Source organism: Stegodyphus dumicola, chromosome 2 (assembly GCF_044657685.1).
Source record: "Stegodyphus dumicola isolate Sdum_Otavi_A_Nest chromosome 2, ASM4465768v1".
In the NCBI taxonomy this organism is placed as follows: domain Eukaryota; kingdom Metazoa; phylum Arthropoda; class Arachnida; order Araneae; family Eresidae; genus Stegodyphus; species Stegodyphus dumicola.
Genome location: NC_140769.1, coordinates 203039620 through 203060013, shown reverse-complemented (window position 1 = coordinate 203060013; position 20394 = coordinate 203039620). Strand labels below are relative to the sequence as shown.

The 20394-nt window shown below is 31.4% G+C and overlaps 1 protein-coding gene across 4 annotated transcripts in view; it reads right to left on the bottom strand.

The window, feature by feature from the left end:
• Nucleotides 1-20394, bottom strand: part of LOC118185884 (NPC intracellular cholesterol transporter 1-like) — a 149474-nt gene that overhangs the window by 109338 nt on the left and 19742 nt on the right. For all 4 annotated transcript variants that reach the window (XM_085811644.1, XM_085811643.1, XM_035355806.2 and 1 more), the window contains exons 3-5: nucleotides 14225-14378; nucleotides 9783-9946; nucleotides 7912-8422 (exon numbers count right to left, since the gene is read on the bottom strand). In XM_085811644.1, the coding sequence (XP_085667770.1) occupies nucleotides 7912-8422; nucleotides 9783-9946; nucleotides 14225-14378 (829 nt within the window). The remainder of the gene's footprint in view (nucleotides 1-7911; nucleotides 8423-9782; nucleotides 9947-14224; nucleotides 14379-20394) is intronic.

The window sequence follows — 20394 nt, the reverse complement described above, 5'->3', positions numbered from 1 at the left end:
GATTATTTTGCTAAAGTCTCTGAGTGGCTATTGACCCTGAACAAAGCTCAGATCACATAAATTTACACATGTTAGAGAAAAACTTAAACAGGATGTTGGGGTATTTAATTTTTGAATTTAATAGTTAAAATTATTTGCTTCTTTACATACACCTATTTTTCTCTTGCGTACTGCCAGCGGTATGCACACCACTGGTTAAAAAATGCTGTAATAGAGCATTTGTGATCCCACCAAGAAAAAAAAATTCATGATGAAACACTAGCCCCCTCACAATTTGCGGGAATTGCAGGACCATTTGGTGAGCGCTTGATACCAGATACCTCAGACTACCAACCAGCACCTTGTGGAGTCAATGCCACGCTGCGTGCTGGCAGTTTTGAGGGCTATACAGGTGGTCCCACAACATTATTAACCCCTTCGCGCCGGGTAGCGCAAACGCGCGCTTATCGCGGAGGCCGGCAGTGTCTTACGCAAGCGTCTGTCCAGGGCCGGGGGCTTTTTTGCTATTAAGCCTAAATCCATGAAATTTCCGAAGTATCAACGCATTGTTTAATAATGCTCTATAGAGTATTTAAACGGCTTATGCCTTATAGATATTTTTATATATACTTTAATTACCTTATTTCTCGTTTAAATGCATATTTTACACATTTTATTTTCATTACTCACCATTTTATGTCCTCATCCTCATTAGATTCGCCAGATTCTTTATGATCAGAATATATCATAGTATCACTATCACTACTATCAGAATCAATATCTGAAATATTTTGCATCATTTCTGCTATTTCATACTTTGTTAAACATTTTCGACGCTTCGACATTTCAACTGTAAAAACAGAAAGAATTCACATTTAGACGTGAATTCTTTCTGTTTTTACAGTTGAAATTATTTTCTAAAAACTGAACTGCAAACCGAAATACCCAACGCTTTAGCGAGAATAAAACTTCTCTACTTAAATAAACAACTACCATGTGCGAATTTAAAAAGACGTCATAAATCCCGCTATTCGGAAACATTTCCCCATTTGTTTATATAATCTAAAACACGTGTATGTGAGTCATACATCTCTCATTTTGAGTAGAAGGTCTAATGTACATGTATCTGAAACCATATGGACATACAGTGCCATCTTGTGGCAGAAATTATAGTTTTTAAAATGTTCCAGGACGCTGGCACAAATACGTGACAGTCGGGGCTAAACGGGAAAATGCTCTGGCACGCCTGCATGTCGGCCGGGAAGTGTGTTCGTTGCTGGCATGTAGACGTGACAGTCGAAACGAAGGGGTTAACAGGGTGGTCATAATGAAATAACTCTTCGGTGTATATTGATCTAAATGTATTTAACATTTTAAAAATCAATTAACTTTATTAATATTAAAATAAACAAAAAAAATTATCCATGAAATAAAAATAAATTAACAATCAGCTTACTTTTATTTGGTTTAAATAGATAATCTAGATAACTACTATTACTAATCACATTATGATACCAAAAATTATCAATTATGTTGATGTGAATCAACCCTTTTTTATTGTATAACCTCTGCATTAATATAAAATAATGACCTACTCTTAACTAAATATTAATAGCCAGCAAAATTGACTATTTTTCAATATTTTCATTTGACACTTGTTTTAGTGAAAGAGAAATACTTTTACATGAAACTTAAACCTAACACAACTACTTAATCCATTAATTAATAAACATTGAGTAGAACTGTATTATATTCAAGTAATAAATAGTAAAAATAAATTCATTAGTTAATGTTAATTTGTAGAAATTAAAACATTTAAAATTAAGCCATATTAGAAGATAAAATCATGGATTTGAACAATGCTCAAATTTTTATTAAGCAATTCATAATCACTTTATTGTGGCAGACTTCCAAACCACTATAAGCATTAAACAAAATTTCCTTAGCATACTCAGTGTAACTGAAATTTGGCTCAAGCTCTTCAGTATCTTAGTTTTTAGTTTGAAACTAGAATACAAAATTTAAACAAAAACACGATTTAAATTTAAACAAAAATAGTCTGTTTCTCTTTGTTATTCTAACAACAAAGAGATCCCAAATTTCTTAATACACGAATGCTTTGTTTTCAACAGAATTACTGCCCAAACAGTATTTTATCATTTATTGAAATCACATGTGAATTTAGCAAATCTTACTATTCAAAACCAGTACTGAAAAATCATAATCATGTATCATGACTACAGATTTCTGCAAGATTTTTTCGAAGGAAAAGCTACTTTGTTTCTTATTCATTCAAACAACGTTGTTGAATTAAAAAAATTACTGATGAAACTTTTATTTTGCATGGTAATGACTGCAAAGACTCCATTGACTAATTTTAATTAAAACTAATTAATAATCTGTAATTTGGGTTATTAAACTGACTATATGATTTTGACATAGAATATATTAAATTAATATGCAATTCTTTTTTTAGTTTTTAATTTAATTTTAAGCTATTTTTTTTTTGGCTGACTGCACTAATTTCATGATTTTTTTAAAAAATTTTATATTGATTAAAACTGCAGATGAATTACAGAACTTTAATTTAAGTGCTTTAATCAAGTAGGTAAATTTAATAATGCTTTATTTATAGATTTAAAGCAAAATTAAATATAAATATGTACTCAAACATTACTTAAGTCTTCCTAAATTGCTTTATAAAGCTTTGTGAAAAATACAGTTCAGATAAAAATAGAGCAGAAAAATACCGAAAATTACTCCAGGGAAAAACCCCTAAGTATTTGCAATTTGAGTTTCATTTAGAAATGATAATATCAATTAATTAGCTTTTTTAAGAATCTTTTTCTTTAACCCTTTATAGGGTCATTTTTAACTTGGTTTTTTTATTTACGTATATATATGCATGTAAAATATAAAAAATACAATGGCTTTGCTCTATGTGAACAGACAACCTCTAAGTAACTTTCTGCAATTTCTGGATCTTACCCCTAGAGCAGTACTTTCGAGAACACTCGGGCATGTTACGCAACTGGTGCTATAAATGAGGAGCTAGCGCCATTTTTCGTCAGATTGTTTTTCTCCGCCTGCCGCTGTAACACCTTTTTGCTGCCGCTCTGTCTGTCTTTGTTTGAATAGTATGACGAAATAATCGTATTCAGTCTAAATTAATATCACAGCTTGAATGATCTGCCATTTGCATTGAATAAAAATATGGAGCTAAAAATTTAAATTCTTCTGTGACCTTCAATTCTGAGGTTTTCCACTCCACCATGACCAAACACGGACTCTGTTGTGACCAGATTGCTAAGCTTGATCATTTCCTGTGCCTATCTACTCATAATATTACATATATATATGGCGATTGAGATCAGCAAAGTGATCGACACCTTCCATAATCTTATTATATGCAGCAATAGCAACTGAATACAGCAATGGACTACTGGTTTCATCATTTTTTCTCTGAGACTGCTATTGTGAATTTTGGGATATATACTGTTTAAGAATGGTTACTGGTTTGTTAGCCATCCAATTGATGGCTCCAATATCCTCTTTGCATTTGAGTTCAAATTCTCTTCTCTTCAACAATTTCTCCTTTCGTCAGTGCAAGAATTCCTTTTTGGTTGGTCCTTACAGTTCTCAGAACATAAATGTCTCGATGTAACATTTTCATTGGTTTAACTATAATATAAAAGCAACAAATAAAATGACAACTTCTATGCCTTTTCAAACATCCTGTTAAAATCTACTTATTTTCCCACTGTATCAGTTGTAATCTGATCTTTAGCTTTACCAGAACAAATCTGAAACTTTTGTATGTATCCAGTTTTTGAATAAGCTAAACACAACATTGTAACCTCTTGTCATTTTCTTACTGTGATGTGCATTAAGAGGCCTAATCTCATGTAATTTTTCTTACATGTTATTTTGTCTGAAATGCTAGCATGTCATAAATTGTGAAATAATTTGTTGATCTAACACATGATCATAACTCCAACAGTTTTTGAGACTAGGCAACACAATAATCCCATTAGTTATGTTCTTTCTAATCCAAGCTTGTAATTCTTCAGCATGCATGCCCTCCCAGGTTTTTGTTGTTTCATTTAGAGAGTGACCTGTTTGTACTTATGTTTTGACTTGAGAAACATAAATTTATTTTATTGACAATAAGTTCTCTAAAATTTCCTCATTTAATATTTGGGAAAAAGTACTTTAATATATTGCCTTGCGTTAGACTAAGATTAATAATTCCTTCTCTATCCATAGAAATAACACAGGTGCAAAAATGCCGTACATCATTAGACTGACTCTTCTCTTGTTCATCATCTACACTACACTCTTCAGTATCATTAGAATAATTTTGATCTGCTATAATTCTAGACATTGAATCAATTCTTTGGCTCACATCCACTTGATTGCATTGATTATTTGCATCTCTCCTAGGGCTATGCTATGGATCAGATAAATCAGAATTTCTGTTTTTCCAAACTGAAAATTTTTAACCTGTTCCCATATCTGGAACTTTGAATCTTCAGGGTCACTCAGAAGGGCAAAAAATAATTCAACAGTTTCCTCTGCTGTATATTTTTTGCATTTTCTACACATTTTACATAATAAGTGTAAAAAATAATTGAACTAAAAACTAATTAGGGATTTTCAATGCAGGTAAAATATCCAAAACCATAAAAAGATTTTATTTACTGTAAAGAAATAGTTAAACACTTGAATGTATGTGCTTATCAATTCTGTGTTTATAATCACCAATAAAACTGATGAGAAATGATCAAATGAATGATGGGTTATGCACTGGAAAAAAGTGGCTTCCTAGTGTTGTCCTCTCTGCTTTATCCCAGGCTAACCTTTACTGTTAAAACCATATGATGTAGTCAGTGCATTCACTGACACTGTTATTGCATTTCCTGAAGTTATTACTAGACTGGAACACTGATTAGATATGGTAAAATAGCTTAGCATGGACATTTGAAATTTGTAGAAATTGGTTCAAGTATACTTCCAACTGTCTTATAAAGGGTTTTAAGATACTGAATATATTATTATTAGTAAGGTTGTAAGAACAAACGAAAAAAGATCAATTTATGTCAAAATTGGCGTGCTTACTAAAATTTATCTTCTAATTATATATATATATAGTTCAGTATATATCCTCCTCCTACAACATTATATCAGAGTTAATTTGAGTCTTTCATCTTCTTTGTTTTTTACTTTATTTTTGGTTTTTCTTGTGATGGTTTATTTCAATTTTTTTAACATTTATAGAATTCTTATTCTACATTTAAATGATTTATTGAAATTAACTGGTGTCCAATTTTTGATCTTGGTGAAAGATTACTACTAAATTTCTTTATGTATTTACTGATCAATTTTCAGATGCATAATGCATGAAAATACTTAAAATGATTATATATTTATATATACAATTTTTTTGTGTTTCTGTAATACATATATTTGTAATAAAAACTGGGAGAGACTGCTGCATAATTAGAAAGATAACACTCGGAGGAGAGATCTTGTAGACAGACATGGCTGAATTGAGCACATAATCTTTATTGCTAGATACGAACTTATTATCAAGTCCATATATTTTCATTACACATGATCATGGGCACGATACACACCGATTTTATATAGAGTATCACATTTTAAATAACGATATAGTTAGCAGTACGATAAAGCACAAGCCTGCGTAATTAGAAAGATGACACTCAAAGGAGACATTTGAAGAAAGACGTAGCCGAATTGAGCATAATCTTTATTGCTGGACACAAACTAATTATCGAAACCTTATTTTTTTATTACACACAGTCATGGGTGCAATATGCACACCACAATTTTATATAGAGTATCACATTTTATATAACAACATAGTTAGCAGTAAGACAAAGCACAAGCGAAATGAAATAGCTTCCGAGCAGCAACAGAACTGTAAGCTAACTGCGCATTTATACAATATGGCAGTTTGTTATGAGAAAGGTTTTGGTTTAAGTTCTCAGAGTTATGCCATCAGCGTTATGCAGGAGATGGAAGATGGACTGGTCTAGAAATGACACAATCCAGAGAAGTTATTATGATCTTAAAGTAGAAAGGAAGAATTAAAGAGTTGTTGTTAATTTAAATTATAATTTTGATTCACATATTTTTTATCTTATATACATAAACTATTCTCCTATAAAATCTAATGTAAAATTATTCTAGATTCTACATTTAAAAGAGATTATTGAAATTCAGATAATTATGAAAGAGAAAATTTTAAAATTCACTGAAAGACTGGAAAATATTTGAAAAAAAAAAAAAAAAGTCTTGCAGTTTTATTGGGAGAACTTGCAGCTCTGTTAATTTATGTAAGCTATTAAGTGCTCATGTTAAACGTATCATTCCCTTCAATCATGCTATCTGGCTATCATGCATATTAAATTTTCAATTATCAGAATTTTCCTACATATTAAAACAGTAAACATAAATCACAAAAACCCATTTTCCGAAACAAACGATAATACAAACCCTCCTTTCTTTAGGTTTAGCCCTAGCATGAACGCAAACAATCTGCCAATCTGCATTATAATTTTAAATTTGGGTCAAACGTATGTTTCAAAACAAACTACAAAGTTATAAATAACATTTTAAATTAACTTAAATGATTCAAATGTAATTTTGATTCAGATTTGACTGAAATTCAAACACTAATTCTTTATTATTTGCAACGATATTTTGGGATATTAATTTATACTATACAGAAAATTTTATAGCCTTCAGCTGCTGTAAATCCGAAATTAAGACTGACAGTTCCAATCCTATCATTCAGAAATTAATACATAATCATTAACCAAAAAATTATATTTTCAAAAAGATAAGGCAAACTTATGTCAGCTTGTACTCTAAACAGTTATGTACTTTAAATAATTCATCTGTTAAATACAGTAAAAAAGTGTGAAATCCAGAATTGTCAGAACCTTGGTCATTCCAGATCTCACATATTTACGGAATTTAGATCATCAGTCTAAATTGAATGAAATGACACGTATTGCCATTGCAGCACTGGGGCTTCCTTTTTTGTTTAAGGTCAGATAGAAAAACGCTAACCCTCCAACAAAAATTTACAAAAAAAAAAAAAAAAATCTAGAATTTAAAGGAGACCTGAGCGATAAAAATTAAGGATGCAAAATGTTTAGAATTTAGGAAAGTCAATGGGCAGGTATAAGAATAAATAGGCAAGACACAGGAATTTTACCCTTTGTTGCGCAGGTATAGTTCCGCCTCATTAACTGTGCAGCTCTAACCCCAAGTTTGATGGAGAAAAACCCAGGAGAGGATGACAGGTAATGGGCAGAAAAATTTTTAGAATTTGGCGAGTTACCAAGATCCAGAATTTTGGACCAGCAGGGATTGCATCAGGTAGTGCTGACCTTGTCTCTCCCCCTACAACCACTCAAAGGCCAAAAGTGTGATCTTATCAATACAACGTCAGTCAATGTATTGTTATTGGTTATGATTTGACACCCTAGCCAGCAGGATGTTTCAAAGTGATATGCAGGAATCTCAGTTAGTCTGGAGGAAAATCACATTCATGGTATCCCTGCTTTCTGTTGAGTATTATGTTCCCCATTTCTAGATTTTACCGGGAATACTTTTTATATTATTTTGTTTTATATTTATTTACATTTTGGTGACTCTAGGCATTGGTCATCCAGATTTCAGACTAAAAAGAAATGTGGTGTGAATATGAAATAAAAAAGTAACAAACTAATCTAAAAGGGGGGGAACCACCCTCTTCAGATGGAATGCCAATAGTAGTTGGCACACAAACATTCTGTATGAAAATCTGCATACACTGCACCCATCGTTTAGCCTGACTAAAACTACTTAAATAAAATGGCACGCTTAAAAATTATAATAATAATTACATTGTAAACTTACCATGTTTCTTTTGAGAACAACTGCTCCAAAGAAATCCACCAATGATTATAAGTGCAACAATGAGATATATTATAATCATGACAGCTGTTAACAAAGGCAATCCAAAAAGTTCTCTGTGATCATGGTTGGGTTCAGGTGGAGGTTCAGGATTGCACGGGCAATCTACACATGAACATGCACTGCCACCTGGACCAACAGCTTGAGAACATGGGATGATAGTTTTGTTCATAGGGTGGAAAACAGTTCCATTTACAGTTATATTATCTGTTTTTTCAAGACGGAAATTTATTTGATAAGGAGAAGGATCATGACCACCCATATATTCCAACCAGTAATGAGCATTACAGTCAGTCAGGTGACCTCCACACATTATTCCTACAGCTGGATTGGATGTGAAAGACATTTGTACATTCTTGCATGAATTGAAGAGGCCTTGAGCAAAGCTTTCTGTCAGGTAGTAATCCATTTCAGTCACAGACTGTTTGGTCTTGAAGCTTGAACTATTAGTGACCTAATAAGTTTGATTTTTGAAATAAATTAGTTATACAATTAATAGAAAAGTATCTCATATACATTTTAACTACTAAAAATACACATACCGATGTTCAAATCAAACAAAATTAACAAACTTTAAATGAAGAAAGTAAATAAAAGATTATCTACATATTGTACTTATTTCTTATAATGCAAGTAATGATGCCAAAATCAAACTTATGTTATAAGGCATCAATGATAGAATGATAGAGAATATCAAATGTTATTATTCCTACAGGATGTGAAAGACATTTGTACATTCTTGCATGAATATACTAAATAGATGATTGCTTGCCTGAATATACTAACTATTTACACAGAATGCTACTATATACTCATGTATTACCACATTTCTTCACAAATTTTTCCCTTTTTGTAATTAATTTTATTATTGTCCAAAATCGAAATGGGAAAATTATGCAAGTAATTTAATTTCCAAAGAATACGGTTACATTACAAATATAACAAATGAAAAGTGCCCATGGATAAACTACTTGTAACAATCATAATAATATTTCTTTAATAGAAACTTATCCCAATAAGAATGTATAGTAATATGAATATTATATTATCTGGCAAATAGTGAGCCTATATATGACAGTAACTGAGCCGGACTCATTGTGACTGGGTTCAATTACATAGTAAAACCCTCGGTGCATCTCACAAGAATGAGTCTTAACTGCAGTTCATCAAAGAGATATTAGAGGAATCAAGGAGAAGAGGGAAAATAAAAGACCTGTATTTCAAAAGATCGAATACATCAATAGTAGTTAAGGCTATAATGAGTTACAATGTAAATATCAGATGTAAGGTAAAATCATCTGTTTGGAAAGTTTCTTAAATATATGAACACTTGTCACATGCAGGTAGCTTAACAAGAGAACAGCACAAAATATGTTTCAAATAATAAATGCAGGAAAAAATAAAATTAATGAAATGCTAGTACAAAAATGCAAATACAAACTGATTACACTGAAAAAAAAATAATTAAGGGACTACAATTTACCAATAAACTAGCTCTCAGAGGGAAAACCTACATACAATAGAGGAAGCAGGAAAATATTGGAGCAAATACAGCATTTAAAATTAAAAGTGAGAAACAAATACAATTTAAAGCTACAAGATTAATAATAATAAATGACTGTTTTATGAAAGCAATGAAAATTTAACAATTAGCATGAGGGAAAAAAAAAAGCTATCATTAATTATATATTTCTATATCCCTTTTAAATAGGCATAGAATTTAAAATTTCAGTTTATCACATAATATGCTGTTATCAAAGCAACAGCATTAAGAAAATTTTCCTAAAATTGCAGTAATTTTTTCCCTCACTTACTTTAAGAAATTCACTCTGTGATGGTGAACAAACCAACTGACAGAAAATATTTGCTATGTTATGGTAACATGATGGACAACGTTTAAATAAAGCAGCTAAAGTGTTAAGTTGTGTTTGGAAGGTATTAACTTGACTGGTACTACAACAGACTGCAAAATCAGGACCTGAAAATAAATAAAAGACTGGTTAATTATTAAATTATACATTTAGGTTATCTGAGATTTCTATGACTTTTCTATGCACAATACAAATGAAGCGGTAAAACACTTAATTCCAATGAATCACATAAGTAACATTTCATTATATGATTTCTGCCATCTCGCCAGCAGCTAGAAAATTGCGTTTTTTTAAAAAGACAACAGGTTTATTCTTAAAGAAGTTCTCAAAGTGCAATTTGAGTCTTTAAAGAAGCATTTAAGAGAATTTTTAAATTTGCTGAGGAGACTGAAATACGGATGCTAGGACTAGTGAATATGACATCAAACATCTCAACCATACTCAATAAGTTGTCTGACATTTATCAAAATGTGGGGCTGACCATGATCAAAGACAACATTTCAAAGACTGGTCAATTCTAGTTTTTTTTTTTTTTTTTTTTTTTTTTTTTTCCCCCCCAATTTCTCTTTTTAAAATTGCTATTTACAAGCAATATATTTCTGGATATATTATTTGATTTGATCAAAACCATTTCATAGTATAAAATTCCTTTGTAGTCCCGAGTATACATAAAGCATTAGTTTTTTGGGATATGCTAATTTGATATTCTTTTGGCTTCATGATCTTTTTCTTATAATGTTATTGTATAGTATCCACTTTTCATATCCAGTAATAAGCATTTCAAAAAAAGGAACTTCTTTATTTCTTTTCAGCAAAGAATCACTGCCAAAACTTGAACAAGCATATTCTACTCTGTTAAAGTTACAGGGTACTTATACATAGTAGTTGCTCACATACCCAATTTTATTTAAATGATCATCTACTGTTCTTTTTGGAATTTAGTCTGTTTGATAATTCCTGAACTACAAAAAGTGGAATTTCAGTGCTTGTTTCTTTTTAGAGGTCCTTGTTTACAGGGGATGGTAATTCAGAGCGGGCATCATCTTTGAGGCCGAAATTTCAGCATTTAAGCTTCTTAACCCTTTGCGGCACTGGGTACCCAGCCTGGACACACCTAACAGTTTCCCTCTATACACACAGAAAAACTGAATGAAAAAGGATTTATATGTTACTATAGGTTTCTCCAAACCTTCTTTATTTATACTAGATGGCAGCACAACAAAAACCAGTCCATATATCTTAGCCATCTTTAGTTTTTAAAGCCCCACATTTTTCAAAGAAATTTTGCAGATTTTTTTAGTATATAAAAGGAATTGTTTGAAAAGAAATTTCTATGTTATTTTCTTGGCCATATGCTAATTATTCTATATTATTTTCTATCCTTATTCTATATTAGTTTTCAATTTTTACCTTGAAATCTTGCCTAAAATCGAACAGGTGAATAGAGACACTAGGACCAGACCAACAGCTGTATTTTTGTTTCACTTCAGCTCTCTGGTGAGCTCAATCACAATAGAAAGATAGGTCTACACCTGTGTTTCATTTCCTGTTTTTTTTTTCCCTCCCCTCCGAGGGGAGGTTTGGTTACCAACTAAGAAACTGTTGGGGTGATTTTTTTTTTTAAGGTTAGGGGTAACTTTATCAGATAGCTGCACTGTTTTTCACTAGAGCAGTTCTCTGTTTCTCTTTGGCTTTCGTTCAAAGAAGTTTTGTTAGCGCTTGATAGTTTTGAGTTGCAGATGTTTATTTAATTTTACTTTACAGTTTAAATTTTCTAATTGTAGATATATTATTAATTCATTTTTTTCTGATTCTTAATTATTTTGCAAATGGATGAGAGAGAGGACTGACCATTTCTGAAGCACTGAAAGTGCTACACGAATTGCCTTGAGATAATGAATCTGATACGGATCCCGGTACATATGCAAAATATGAAATGTTGTGTTGTGCTTTTTCAAAGGTGGTGTCATTTTCTTTGAAAAGTACCACCACCACCACACACACACACACACACAAAAAAAAAAAAAAAAAAAAAAAAAAAAAAAAAATTAAATATGAAATGTAAATAATGTAAATATCATATACAGTTACTTTTTTTCACTTATATGCATGTAATCATCATATTACCAAGAAGAGCTTTTGGGGGGGGGTAGAGAAGCAAGCGTTCCCGTGGCATACCCTGGGTAATGCTAAATCTGCTACGATATTCAGAATCTAGTGCTTTTTAATTGTTGGCAAAACTGGTTATTCTATTACCTGCTTCCTAGCAATGCTCGCTTCAACACTCTTTTCGAAGCTCTACTCATTCAGTGAGCCCGCTCAGGGCATGCCCACAGAATTAAGAAAGTGCTATCTTTACAAAAATTTAACTTGCATACTCCTCTAGGCCTGATTAGACTGCCTAACTTTAACTTTTAACTGGGGGTGCGGGGGTCAAAATTCCATCTTTCAAAGGTAGCGTGCTGGAAAGGGTTAAACCACCTCCAAACTGTTGTTACTAGAAACAGAACTTGTCCTAAAAAGGCCTAAATTTTACAAGCAGTTTGACCAACATGTCTTTTTTTAAAATAAAACAGCATAATATGATGAAAATGGATTTTTGAGTTCTTTGTTCTTAGCAGTGCACTGCTAAGAACAAAAATTATACCACAACACAAGCTAGAATTATGCAACATAAGCAGAAATATATCCATTTCAATTAAAATCACACCTTATCCACAGTGATAAAATAATTAGAAGAAAATGTGCTTCAATTTGAAAAACTGCAGAACATTCTGAATGAACAATACAAGTCTCAACTTAGACTTCTTGTCTAAGTTGTGAAATAACATTGTGGAGGACGTTTCAAAGGAAATTTCCTTACACTCATTTTAAATATGAGGAAAATACAAGCACCTATTCTATACTTAACTACACATTCTTAGGATGTATTTATATGTTATCAAATGAAAAAATTCAAAAACTAAAAACTGGGAGAGGGTGATATAACAAAAATCTGATGTTAGTATGTATATGGATTCACAGAAAACAAATCTCAATTAAACTAAGACAAAATGGGTACTTGTGCATTATTACAATCACTTTGGTGCAAATTGGCAAATTTTACGAAGAAAAAGAAAAATTTTTCTTATTGTAAAAAATTATACATTACATGTATACTTAACATTTCAACTATATACTTATTCCAAAAGATAATTAGTAAGCCTAGTTACAGATAGGTTTTTATTGCGACGGAAATTTTGTTACCATCATTTTGAGGAGGAATTCATATTCGTTCCTATAGAGATTTTACGGCAAAATAATGAATTTCGGCAGAAATTTCATCTCTCTTTCTTCTACTCACAAATTTTAAAATTGATTTTAAGATACAACAACAAAAACAATGCATGTGAAAATGATGTTGGAAATAGAATGCCATGTGTATGACATTCTGTTTCATGAATGTCTGAATCACTGTTGTATGCATGGTTACCAGAGTTTGGTACATTCAGAAGCTTCGGCAATTTTTCCTCGTTGGTTGCGATAATACACAAGTACCACTAAATATTTGTGGCCCAATCTTAAAAAAGATCACTATATCTTCTGGTGATGTTAACTCAGAAATCTTTACGAGAGAGTTCACTATTCAATATGGTTAAAACCTTGCTCGATGATCTTGTAACAGTCATATAGTCCAGGGGACTTAACACAAGACCAGAGCCGTAGCTAGGATTTTCAGTGACCGGGGACAACTGAAGATTTTATGCCCCTTTCCTGTGTGCCAAGAATGGAAAACATTTCATTCTGCAATTTATTCACATCAATTTGGTGCCCCTTTGAATGCTGCACCCGGGGACATATGTCCCCCCTTGCTACGCCACTGTACAAGACCAAGCAATGCACTAATCCCACAGCGGGGCTCAACAGCCAATATGCTAAAACTCTAGTTTACTGGCCACTCCATCATTTATGCTAAAGTATGGTTATGAGAATTGTATTCATAGCAAGAGATATATCTTATAAAAATATAATATGAAGCTAGAAAATTTTTTAAAAAAATCTTGAGTAAATGTAGTTTACATGGATGTCTATTATAATGGCACTATATCAGCTCTGGAATTAGATATCAAACATTTATAATTTTATTTTTATAAATTTATTACAAGTACAATTTTAAATATAAAGATTTGTATTTAAAATCATATGTAAAATTTACACATTAAGACAAGTTTCATTCAGCGTATTTATACAAAAAGATATTTCAGCTTAGCAGTGGAAGCATAATCTTTATTTTATATTTAATTGATATATCATGTCATTTAATAAGTTATTTCTCTGCCTTTTAAGTAAATTACCCATGACAAAAATGATAGTAAGTGAAAATTTCCTGCATGTATGATTATTACCTGTATCAAGATCTGGGCAGGTAGCTTTTAAATAGTCTATTGCACCTGTATCATGGAGTGGGACTGCATTTCCATCATACACGCATGGTTGTGTAAGCCCAGTGTCATCATCAACTGCACAATCTCCAAGCATTACACAATGTCCTTTACCATCCTTTTCAAATATTTGAAAGAAATAGCATTAAAAACATTAGTACTAATAAAAATCAGGATAAATAACAACTGCCATTTAAATTCTTTAACACGTACAATTGTTAATATAAACAAAAATCAATACTTTAATTATATGCACTCACAGTTTAAATAGTCAGTAATAACAGCTGTGTGAATATATAGATGACGACAGCCAATTCATGCATGCATATACCATGCCAAGTGATTGAATACACATGGATTTACATACTTTAAATTTAACTTTCCTCCCCCAAAGAAATGTTTTTTTTTCTTTTCCTACCCCCTCTCCACTTAGTTCGAAAGAAATTGTAAAGGGACTCTGAAGTTTTTATCAAATGGGGAAAAAAGGCCTTTCATTTCTTAATAAATATGATATTTTGGCCAACAGTATAAGACTGTGAAATAGAAATTGGTATGAAACTGTGTCACATAAAATGTTTCCTTTTAATTTACGAACAAAAGAGTACGCATGAGCTGTAAAGATAACCAAACATAGAATTAAAATGCAAAATGGAAATTGGTTTGAAACTGCTTCTTATAAAATGTTTCCTTTTGTATTTATTATTTATGAAGCAAAAAAGTATTTGCAAGCTTTAAAAATGACCAAACAAATGTTTTTTGCCAATTCACAAAGTCATGAATGGGTTGGTGATCTTTTGTAAGTATGTAGATAATCAGAAATTACTCCAAAATTAAATACTTAGTATAGATAACATATTAACACTCAAGATTTTCCCAAGGGAAAGATAAGGACTTAGTCTCAATATTTTTTATTGACATTCTGCATAATTAAACTTACACCGAACATATATATGAAGTGAATGCTAACATCTCTGAAAATTAAGCAATAAAGTCAGGGCTAAAATTCTAAATAACATTTATAATTCCTTTCCTCCCCAGCAAGTACTGATGATTATGTGATTAATATAATCAAACATTTCATACTTAAATTAAAAAAATACATTTATAATTAATATTGTACATTGAAAAACAGACAACTGTGAAAACTGGAACTCTGAACTTCAATTAACACAGACGAAATTTATTTCTAATTTTTATGTAAGGAGAATGCTGACAAGAAAAAAGGAGGAAAAAGATACAGCATGATACTTTAATTCATTATAGTGTGAAATATTTTACTGAATAAATATGATTATGAAGATGACTGATTGGATTAAAAGGCTCTCTGTCTCAATTTCACTTTACTACAATGCAAAATTAAGATAATGTTACCTCTGCCAAATATAAGGTTTACATGGATAAAATCATACACAATACAAAGTTTGAGATCCAGATGTCCAATAACCGGAATGATCTAAAATCCAGATCTCAAAGCCACTAACAAAATTTTTTTGTATGCTTGACGCATGCACATTTGATCCCCCCCCCTTCACATAACAAAACACGTGGAAAGTCCTGATTCTTATTCACTTTGGTGCTAAATAAAATATCTCGTTATGGAAGAAACAATTATTTAATAATTGTTTCTTCCATAACGAGATATTTTATTTAGCAACGAGATATTTTATTTAGCATAAATTTTGTATATAATCAATAATTTGGTTCCGTTGCTGTGTATCTGCTTGGCATAATACATCTCAAACAGAAATATTCTACATTCATAACATCATTGATTTTGCACCTACTAATATTTTATATTCCTGATGCCAACCTGGCAAATCATTATTTATTATATTTTGCTTTCATCACCACGTTTATCAACACATAACAACTTGAGTAATGACTCATGTCTAAACAATTTTTTATATTAGTAATTGAATAATAAAGAGTATGATAACCTTTTATGTTGACATTACACTTGGCGATGATTACAGATTTAAGATAAATGCACTAAGAAATGTTGACCAGGAAAAATTTATCAAAAATTTCTTTTCATATGCTAAAAATAGATTTTCTGAATGATACTTATGGGCCAAAAGATTACAGTTAGTGCTATTTGAATTAAGAATAAATGATTTGTTATTTGCATAAATCTAGAACCAGCGCCAAGGCTCGTATGGCCACACCAAGCGGCAGAATTTAAGACCCAAAGAAACTGCATCAGGTAGTAAGATATCTAGGGTGAGCCCTCAATAAGCTTTACTTGTGGGAATTTATTTATTCAGGACTCAGATAAGCCTTAAAGCATGTGCAAGAAATAGACATAAGTATAATAAATAACTAATACAGTTCAGCCTTAATTGCCTCAATGCGCAATAGAAGCAACATAAAATTTAGCAGAACAACTTTGCCTTTAGTTGCCAATTTCCTAATATAGAGCTGAATATGTATAGTGAAAATGATAACTAAATTTTATGATGATAACTGCGATATTTAAAGATTTTTGGATATTGCAAACCAAAGGTGAAATTTTCCAGTAAACAGATTTTGTAAAGAAATATGGAGAAGCGTTAATAAATGAAGATGATATAAAAAAAGTTTTTCATTGTGATGACAATGCTCCTCAATCATCAGTCATTTAATGCCAATTTCCATTATCATAGCCAATTTCCTAATATAGAGCTGAATATGTATAGTGAAAATGATAACTAAATTTTATGATGATAACCGCGATATTTAAAGATTTTTGGATATTGCAAACCAAAGGTGAAATTTTCCAGTAAACAGATTTTGTAAAGAAATATGGAGAAGCGTTAATAAATGAAGATGATATAAAAAAAGTTTTTCATTGTGATGACAATGCTCCTCAATCATCAGTCATTTAATGGATGGCAAAATCTGTAGTATGGTTCTAGATCCAGAAAATACCGCTGTCCGTAGTGAAGAAAGTGACAAAGAGGTTACTGAAAACAAAAAACTTTCGATTCATAAGTTAGTCAGAATTATCCACACAGCAGTTTCAGGACTTCAATTATGTAACTAAACAAGAAATTATGTCTTGTTGTTATGTAATGTTGTCTACAGAATTAAAGAGAAAGTATTAGTACAAAAAATTGAAGCAACTTGAATAACTTGCATTGAAAGAAATCTATGATAAAGTAAACAAATAAATATTAAGCTTTTTTTTTTTTTTTTTTTTTTTTTGTGTGTGTGTGTGTGTGTGTGTGTGTAAATTTTGATACCCTTTAGATCATAAATGTTCATTATTTCATAAATCATGGTTTCATATTTTTAATTTTATAATTTCTGCATGCCATATTACTAGATTAACCCCTTAACTGCCGCGGGCGTATATTTACACCTTGCTCAGCCGATGCGTTAACTGCCCCAGATGCGCAGCCGATGCGTTAACTTTGCGAATAATTTTAGGTGTAGCAGCGCAAAGCAAATGATAGCAGTTTGGAAGGACGTATATATACGCCTGGGGCAGTTAACGCATCGGCTGAGCAAGGCATATATATACGCCCGCGGCAGTTAAGGGGTTAAAACTGATGATCTAATATCCAGAAAAATCCCCAATCCAGAATCGACAAAGTCCCGACGAGTCTGGATCTCGGACTTTGTACTGTAATAGTAATAATACTAATGTTATAACTAGGCTAATTTAAGGTAAAAATGGATTTAATTAACACTAAGCTATACAAACAAATAACAGAAATTTTTTGCAAAATCTTTACAACAATGAACATGAAGTAAAGAAATTAAAAGCCCTAAAAGGATTCAAATTCAATCTTTATGTGACATATTTATCTTAAAAAAGTATCAGAAAGTTTTAAGAAATGCAAAAATAGAAAATGTCGTAGAAAAGTTTCAGGTCTGACAACTGAATTTTAAAATAACATTGGTTGATCTTTACATTATGGTAACTTGGCGATTTTTTGGTGAAAATTTGGCGACCAACTCTCCTACAGCAACCCTCTATTTTTTTTTTCCCGCCGCCATTTTGTCTTCACGAAGTAAAGACATGTTTCTTTTCTTTTTATCTACTGAACACTTCTTCCAACAATCTACTAGCCAAATTACACTCAGGCTAGAAATTTTATCTAACAAAACTGCTTAATCATGACAAATATTCACTGCAAAATTGGGAAAAAGTGCACAATAGCAAACTCCTTGCACGTTTTTCAAAATAACACATACACGTAAACCATGTACACGTCGACTTATTTTCACTTAAAAAAACATCCCAGAATTGCACAAAAATGGCATTGCGCACACTCTTCACTATATCCATGTACACCGCTTTTTTCTCATAAATTAAAAAAATTTCACGAAAATGCATGACAATTTTCTAAATCTTTAAACCCGGTAAAAAGAACATATATGAAATTACCTGATCGCGAAAAAGTATATACCCTTTCCAAATATGAACATTTCCACATATAAAATAAATAAAATATCCAAAAACTTTTACCTCTCAATTATCTATTATATTATAAACGTCACCAACGAATTCATACCGCAAACATTACAAATACTTAGTGTCAAATATTTAAATTATTTCCATGCACGTTTTACTTCAACTTAAACGTATACCAAATTCCTACAAACATAAAATTCACAAAATAACTATCATTTAATTAAAATATCACTAAACCATGTACACGCCGACTTATTTTTACTTAAAAAAAAAATCCCAGAATTGCACAAAAACGGCATTGTGCACACTCTTCACTATATCCATGTACACTGCTTTTTTCTCATAAATTAGAAAAATTTTCACGAATATACATGACAATTTTCTAAATCTTTAAACCCGGTAAAAAGAACATATATGAAATTACCTGATCGCGAGAAAGTATTTACCCTTTCCAAATATGAACATTTCCACATATAAAATAAATAAAATATCCAAAAACTTTTACCTCTAAATCATCTATTACATTATATACATCACCAACGAATTCATACCGCAACCATTACAAATACTTAGTGTCAGATATTTAAATTATTTCCATGCACGTTTACTTCAACTAAAATGTATACCAAATTCCTACAAACATAAAATTCACAAAATAACTATCATTTAATTAAAATATAATTAAATTCAAAAACACTACTTAAAATATAAATGAGCACATACATTAAATTAATACATACATAAATACCCATTTCGAATTCACTTTAGTTACGGCCATGGGATCCAAAAATTCACGAACACTATTTCACACAACACAGAATAAAGCTAAATACAAAATTTCCCGATTTCCCCCCTTTTCCGATTAAAGAACCGTAATTCGTCCATTAATATCACATGACATATCCCATGATCTCTCATTTCCCTCACACAAAATAATGCGTAATCGGAACTGAGTACTGCTCACATTATTACCAAAGTCCCAGGTAGTAACCTTTATCGCCTCCAAAATGTCGCCAAACTACCAGTTACCATATTCTAAAGATCAGCCATAAAATTTCTGAAGATTTAAGTTTAAAATTTCTCTGCTTTAAAACAGCATTAGTGATTGTCAGAAACATTCATGAAACCTTTCATACTTGCCTTTAAATACTGATCTTAATTTTGTTACCCTCATTTTAAATTTGTTACATAGAACAAAGTTTGGTACTCTTCTGTTATCGGATCAGTATACAGAAATATATGTATAAACGCAGCTGCGTATGTACGTATATAAGTGTGTATACACACATACAAATTACACACACAATACAGATATATTGTTACAAATTTTGTATATATGTAAATAATTTTAGTAAAATTATTTGTAAAATTGTATTATTGTTTGTACATTGTAACATGAAAATCTCAGAAGTGAAGATTTGCCGGAAAAATAAGAATACAGGTACAAGTCTATTTAACATTGAGTGAATGGCTATCTCGTAAAATTGGTGAGATATTACCAAGCTGGTGGAAGTTTTGGTGACTAATTTTTGTTGTCAAGTTTGATGAGAAATCGCCAAAAGTCACCAAACTTTGGCAACCATTTGGCAACATTTGGGTTTGATACCTGTGTAACTGTAATTGTTCCCGATATGTAACTGTCACCATATTCGGCTCTTGCATGTAATTTTAACGGCATACACCTTAAAGCAATTTCTAGAAATGGAAGGTACTAGAGATTTTTCGGTGGTTGGGA